Source organism: Empidonax traillii, unplaced genomic scaffold (genome assembly GCF_003031625.1).
Source record: "Empidonax traillii isolate 1590-97213 ecotype Southwest subspecies unplaced genomic scaffold, ASM303162v1 scaffold202:size1011777, whole genome shotgun sequence".
In the NCBI taxonomy this organism is placed as follows: Eukaryota; Metazoa; Chordata; class Aves; order Passeriformes; family Tyrannidae; genus Empidonax; species Empidonax traillii.
The window spans coordinates 168,518-175,683 of NW_020955395.1; the positions used below are offsets into that span (position 1 = coordinate 168,518).

At 49.9% G+C, this 7,166-nt stretch overlaps 1 protein-coding gene across 3 annotated transcripts in view; it reads left to right on the forward strand.

The window, feature by feature from the left end:
* The first annotated feature begins 1,023 nt into the window (after positions 1 to 1,023).
* LOC114059066 overlaps positions 1,024 to 7,166 on the forward strand; it is a 57,744-nt gene continuing 51,601 nt past the window's right edge. For all 3 annotated transcript variants that reach the window (XM_027887072.1, XM_027887073.1, XM_027887074.1), the window contains exon 1: positions 1,024 to 1,541. In XM_027887072.1, the coding sequence (XP_027742873.1) occupies positions 1,419 to 1,541 (123 nt within the window). In that variant the 5' untranslated portion in view covers positions 1,024 to 1,418. The remainder of the gene's footprint in view (positions 1,542 to 7,166) is intronic.

The window sequence follows — 7,166 nt, forward strand, 5'->3', positions numbered from 1 at the left end:
TTTTTCTTGCTCAGACTCTGACTGCTGTACTCCTTCAAGAAAATATACATTGCTAACTGGAGCTGAACCGAGGCCCTTACCCCTGCAGCGAAGACGTTCCCTTTCTTTTCCACAGTCAGCATTTTACGAGTGTTCTTTCCTTATCTTGTTACAGCCTGCTGGCTGAGAACAGGGAACCGATACGTTAACCAGCCTGTGCTCCTCTGGAATTTGTACACAGAGACCTCCACAACTGGTTCCAGGAGGAAGGTTGGGACAAAAGGCTCTGCTGGCCCCAAGGGCCTGGCAATGGGCAAAAGGGACCTTTCACCTAGACATGGGGAATTTATCGCTGGCATGGAGTTGGCAGTGGGTGAAAGCCCTTTGTTATTACTGCTGGCAAACGTGTCGGCAGCTTCCTGTGGGTTCGAAGTGGCTGGGAGCCTATCAGTCAGTCCCCGATAACTTTCCTGCCTGCTTTGCCAGGGAGGTGCTGGAGGACTGGGATGGAAGTGGACCACCTTGGTTGTGCCCGAGCTGGTGCAGCAGGAGCTGGTGCTGTCCTGGCGTCGAGCTCGCCTCGGCCGTGAGGAAAGGCAGCGGTGTGCTTCCCTGCTGCTGGAGGCCGCTTGCAAGCTCCCGGGGTGGCTCAGGGCACTCGAGACGGGACACACGAGCCCTCTCTACGGATCTGAACGCTCCGAATGGGAGGACAGGACAGACAGGTCACGGCATCCCGTTACCCTCCTGGCGCGGGCGGGCTGCGAGCCAGGATGCGGCAGCGCACAGGCACCTACCAGCGTGCTACATCCCGGGCAGAGCCCGCCCAGGTCGGAGACCCAGGAACCACCGCCCGGCAAGGGCCGGTGACCCTTTAAGCGGAGTCCCCGCCCCGTCCCTCCCCGTCCCGCCCCGTCGGGCCAATGTGCGCCGCGGCGGCCGCGCCGTTTGTTACAAGTTTCCCGTCGCGGCGGTCGGGAGGGACCCGGGGAGGCGGCAGCTGGACGGGACGGGACGGGATGCGGTGCCCGCCCGAGGCTGGCCGGGTGGGAGCGCTGCCATGAGCGGAGCCCGGCGCCTCGCCCGGGGGGCTCTGCCGTCCCGCAGTGAGCGCTCTGCGCCCCGCGAATATCTTGTCCCCTACCGCACGCTGCCAGCTGGTACCTCCCTCCTCTCTGAAGCGTAGCTGGAGGGGGGGGGGGAAGGCAGAGGAAGTTTGGTGTTTAATTTTTTTCTTTAGGCTTTGGAGAGGGATTCCCTGTGCCTCCCACCGCGCAGGGCTGTAGGACAGAGTGCGGTGCCGGAGAGGGAAGGGGCACAGCTGGGAGCGGCTGTCCGGAGCCGTGTCCCCCCCTCCTCCCCCGGCCGCCTGTACCTGGGGTGCTGGATGCGAGCTCTGCGGAGCTCCTCCGAGCGTAGCAGCGGCTCGGCAGATGTAGATGCGTGCGTGTGTGTGTGTGCTTAACCCTTTCTTGGCTCCTCGCATTTGTACCATGCTGAAGATCCTTACCAAAAAGCTCAGGAACCAGAGTTTGAACGAAATTCAGCCTTTCCAGCTAAAGGTAAGAACAGCCGGTTTTGTCTCGGTTGTTTTTTGAACCCTTCAGGTAAACTTCTAACGGGGCCTTGAGAAGCTGGAAACTTGCAGCGTTTATTATGCTGGGTCAGTTTCCTCTCAGCCAGTGTGCTCAGGAGGAACTGGCCTAAGCTGTATTCCTCTTACTTAAAAGTCGTGTTCCTTTGCTCTCAGAATTAGCCTGCACAATTCAGATAATACACAAAAGTGTATAAAGACAGATATATCTCTCTGTTTTTTAGATTTTTTTTTTTGACGGGATTCATATTTAACTTCCTAGGCATTTGCCTAGTTACCTTTGTATGTGTGCAATCTGTAGTCTCCCAGCCCTTGCCAGGATAGAACCCCACTGTGCTAGGTACTGTACAAACACGATTTACCTAAAATGCCTTTCAGCTAGTTATTTGCATTTCCCTCCCTTCTGGTCCTGAAGGCCAGAATCTGAGCTGAAAGGTTTTAGACTGGCTCACTGCATTGACCCATGTCTTTCCAGATTATTCTTAAGTCCCTTTTTTTTTATTTTTTAGTGTTCAAAATAAAACTAAGGATCACAGATTCAGGATAAGGACTCTGTAAGTCCTTCCTGCCAAATACAAGCAGGATTTTTTGAGCCATATACAATGGGATAAAAATGGAGCCATGATGAGTGAGTTAGGAAAAAATACCAAATCCTGATTTGTCAAAATTATGAATCAAGGGATACTTCCTGAAATCAGCAGAGTTTCTCTGGATTGGCACCGGTACTGTGGGAAGTGTAGCACCTGGCCCCAAATTAAAGAGGGGATCTGGGAAAAGTAGCAGCCCTCGTTGCTTGAGTTGGGGGCTGGGGATCTGTATACCAGACTCTAGTGAAGTCTTTTGTATGTGTTACACAGAGGCAGATCGCCGTGTGGCTGCACTTCTGCGCAGCCACTCTGGACAGGCTGATGGCAACTTGGTTAGAAACAGTGTTGATGTTTCATCAAAGTTTGCAGTACTTCTTCCTCTGGGGATTGCACATTCTGTGGTTCTTGGGGGAGGCAGAGTTAGATTTTATTTTTGGAAGTAAAATAAGGGCAATGCTTTAGGTTGTAATGGATTGATTCAGTGCAGAGTATCTTTGCAGAGGCAATGGGGATTTTTTTTAACACTGTTTTTGGGCCTTGTGGCTGTGATTGCCTCCTTTAGCTTTATTGTTTGTCTCTTGGAGCCTCAGGTTGTGAAACTGTGAGAATCTTTGGAAGGAGCTCTCAGAGATAGATACAGCTTTCAGGATGCTTGGGAGCATGCAGGAAAATGTGCAGGAGTGGGTATCTGCAGCCATTTTGTTTATATTAGTGCCAAGGTTTTGTACTGCAGACAGGTGGTCTGCATTTTAACAGGTTCAGTGGAGAAAGTTAGGCTTACACTGTTCCTTTGCAAGGCTAATTCTTAGCCCATCAGAGGTGTCTTTGTGGCCTGCAGTGGGGAGTGGTACAATGACTGGTACACATGTGTATGGGCAGGAAGCCAGCCTTGCAAACTCTGGGTTTAAATATGTTTTGTAGGCCTTTGGGGACCACGTGCAGCTGCCTGGTCTTGGTTGAGCCTTGTACCAGCATACTAATTGTTTAATGGGGTGTGCAGTGCTCTGTCTTAGGTGTTGGACCAGAGCTCCTTGCTTGTAATGGACTTCTCTTTTTCCCTACTAAAGCTGGTCTTTAGGCTGTTAACTAGGGCTGCTCAGAGGACTTTGACTCAGGAGATGTGCTGGTGTTGCTGAGGAAGTTAGCAGCATCCCTTTGTTACCCTTCCACCAAAAGTCATCATGGTGGGAAGTGAGGGATTGACTGACTGACTGACATTTCACCTGCTGTTAGGTTAGCACGCTCAGCCAGCAGTTGAGGAAGACTCTACAACCTCTCTGGAGAGCCTGTTCGAGTGCGTGCTCACCTGCGTAGTAAAGTTTTTCCTTATGTTCAGGTGAAACTTCCTGTGCATCCGTTTCTGCCTGTTGCCTCTTGTCCTATTTCTTGGGACCACCAAGGTGAGCCTGGCTCCATCCTCTTTACACTCCCTTTAGGTATTTGTGCACATTGATGAAGTTCGCCCTTAGTCATCTCTTCTTGAGGCTGAACAGGCCCAGCTCCCTCAACCTTTCCTCATAAGAGAGATGCTCCAGTCCCTTAATCATCTTTGTTGCCCTCTACTGGACCTGCTTCAGGAGCTCCATGTTCCTCTTGTACCGAGGAGCCCAGAACTGGACACTGGAGCACTCCAAATGTGGCCTCACTAGGGCTGAGTAGAGGGGCAGGATCACCTCCCTTGACCTGCTGGCAGTGCTCTTCCTGATGCACCCCAGGATCCCATTGGCTTTCTTGGCTCCAGGGCACACTTCTGGCTCGTGGATACCTTGCTGTCCACCAGGACCCCCAGGTCCTCCTCTGCAGAGCTGCTTTTCAGCAGATCAGTGCCCAGTCTGGTACTGGTGCAGGGGGTTCTTTTCCCCCAGGTGCAGGACCCTGCATTTGCTCGTGTTGAATTTCAGATACCTCTTATCTGTCCTGGGAGCCCCTGGTGGTCTAGTGGTTAAGGATGCGGCGCTGTCACCGCCGAGGCCTGGGTTCAATTCCTGGTCAGGGCCCCTCCCCGGGCAGATGGAGCTCGTTAGCCCGTAAGGCAATCCATCTACGTCCTGAGGACCTCGCTGCCACCGTCCAAGCTCGCTTGGCCCCGGCAGACGAACCTCAGGATTAAAGGGTGGGCTCAGTTCCGCGCACACTGTGTCTCACCTAAAAAATCCAATGCGCAGGCTGGAAGGTGTAAAGTCCTTCCCCGGTTCTTCGTTCGCGAAGACTGGCCATGGTGGCCGTCTGTCCATCTCTCCAACATGTCAAGGTCCTTCTGAAGGGCTGCACAGCCCTCTTGGGTATCGGCCACTCCTCCCAGCTTTGTGTCATCAGTGAACTTGCTGAGGAGGCCTCTGCCCCTTCATTCAAGTCATCGATGAATGAGTTAAACGATACTGAACCCAGTATTGAACCTTGGGGTCACCACTAGTGACAGGCCTCCAACTAGACCCTGTGCCACTGATTACAACCCTCAGCCAGTTCTCAATCAAACTCACTGTGCACTCATCCAGTCCACACTTCTTGAGTTTGCTTATGAGGATATTGTGGGAGACAGTATTGAAAGCCTTGCTGAAGTCAGCATAGACAATAGCCACTGCTTTCCCCTCCTCCATCGCAGTACTAGTTTCATTGTAGGAGACAACCACGTTTGTCAGACATGGTTTACTTCTAGTGAATTAATGCAGACTACAACTGATCACCACCTTATCATCCATGTGGATAGACATGGCCTCCAGAATGATCTGTTCTATCACCTTTCCAGGAACTGAGGTGAGGCTTACTGGCCAGTAGTTCCCAGAGTCCTATTCTTGCCTTTTTTGAAGACGAGGGTAACATTTGCTTTCTTCTAGTCCTCAGGCACCTCTCCTGATTTCCATGACCTTTCAGATATGATCGTGAGAGGCCTAGTTGTGGTGTCTCAACACTTGTGGATGCATACTGTCATGGCCCAGGGACTTGTAGATGACAGGTTTTCCTAGGTGTTTTCCCATTGGACACTTGTGTCCCTGTAGCAGGGGCAGTGTGTCCACTCCTGAGCCTTTGTACTTCATAGTCCAGTCTATGGGATTAACAGCTTCAGCTCTTCAACCTTCAGCTTCTGTGGCTGAATCCAAGAAAGGAGGTGGTGAATTGCCTGGTGCCTCAGTGGTCTGGTGTTATTTGCCAGAGACTAGGCCAGATTCAGAACCCTCCAGTTTTTGGCTGACTGTTAGATATTGAGAGCCAAAAGCAGATCTGACTTTACAGGTTAGGGATCATCTTCGATAACAGCTGGCAGCTGGGTCTGTTCCAGAGCAGACTTTGTGGAACAGGAGAGAAGAGTAAGAACAGGTGATTATCCCATATTGTAGTGAAATGCTTCAAACAAGAAAAGTGAGAGGGGCCTGTGACTCAAGGCCTGAGTTTTTATGTTGGTTGTGCAGTATTACAGCCTAGTACATTTTTTTTTTTAATTTTTTTTTTTTTTGGTTAGTTTTGGACTGGTAGGCCTGAGAAGCCCTTTCTGAACTGTGATCAAGGAGCTTTTAAAATGCATATCCTGGGCTTTCATATGGGTTGATGTCATGGAGTACTGATACTGAGCTTTTAGAAGTATTCTCTAACCAGCTCTGTGAGCCTTCTACAAATCAAATGTTGTTTTCATCCCCACAACTTTGGGTAGGGGTTTCTCACACAAATCTTTCTTCCACTCTTGTGGCCTTGCATATTGATGTAGTGGCTAAAGTGTGGGTGTCTGTTTTCTGAGCTTTGCTTGCTAGCAAGCTCCTTGGGGCAGGGAGCATCTGGCTGGAACAAGTCTGTGCATTGCCAGTCAAACTAAGCCCTTAATTAGTGGCCCTAGGTGTTATCAGAATGAAACAGTTGGATTGTGGTGTGTTAAAAAATTAACTGGCTGGAACATGCTGATGAAGAAAACTGAGCACTTTAAAGGTGGCAATTTCATTCCAACTTTGCTGTTGACATGAACAACCTTGGAGGTGATATAATTGATTTTCTAATCCACAAAAGTTGTTAAATTACTTATGTGCTTGGCATATTCATTTTCATGCTGGTCAGAGATAATTCAGACATGTTTGTCGCTTCCTTCATGTTGATCAACGATATGAAGCCATATGTGAGTGTTCTGATGACAGAGAACTGCATTTCTCTGCGAGGTAACTTTAGCCTTGCACTTGCTTACAAGAGAATTGTGGCCTAGGCACTAACAAAGCTCTGCTCGTGTACCCTTGCAGTTTGTGTGTGTGCATGCACCGTCCTGGGGACCCGCAATCATGTCAGTTATTTTCCCCTGGCATCTGTATCCGGAATCAGCTATGAGACTGTGGTCTGTCTGAGCAACTGACGGGGCAACTGGGAATCATCCTGATCCTCCCTATATGAAGGGGGTTGCTTTCGTTGCCTCTGCAAAGTGAAAACCTCAAGCTTTCAGGGAGTCATTCCGGAGTCACTGTCCCAGTAGTAGCCAGTTATTCTGCAGAGCCAGGAGTGTTATTTTTTTCCTCCTTAGACCGAGAAAGAGTGTAGTAGCATTGTTACTGATGCACAGTGGGTGTGCTTTTAAAGTTCTGTGTAGGGGCTCATGCCTAGTATGAATGAGGACAGACTAATTTCCGTCTTTCTTTGCGCTGACTGCTTGTCATGTGTCACAGGTCTTCAGGCTGGCTGAAAACAGCTTAGCACAGTGAAAACATAGCTTTTGTCTGTCTGCTGTGATGTATGCAAGTTTTTTCTCTTTCCTGGGTTTTTCAGCAGATCCCACCAAAAAGGTTCACTCCTATAGAATCATAGAATAGATTGGGTTGGAAAAGACCTCCAAGATCATCAAGTCCAACCCCTGATCCAACTCCAATTACTATATCATGGCACTAAGGGCCACATCCAATCTCTGCTTAAAAACCTCCAGGGATGGTGAATCCACCACCTCTCTGGGTAGGCTGTTCCAATGCTTGATTACCCTCTCCGTAAAGAATTTCTTCCTAACATCTAACCTAAACCTCCCCTGGCAGAGCTTGAGCCCATGT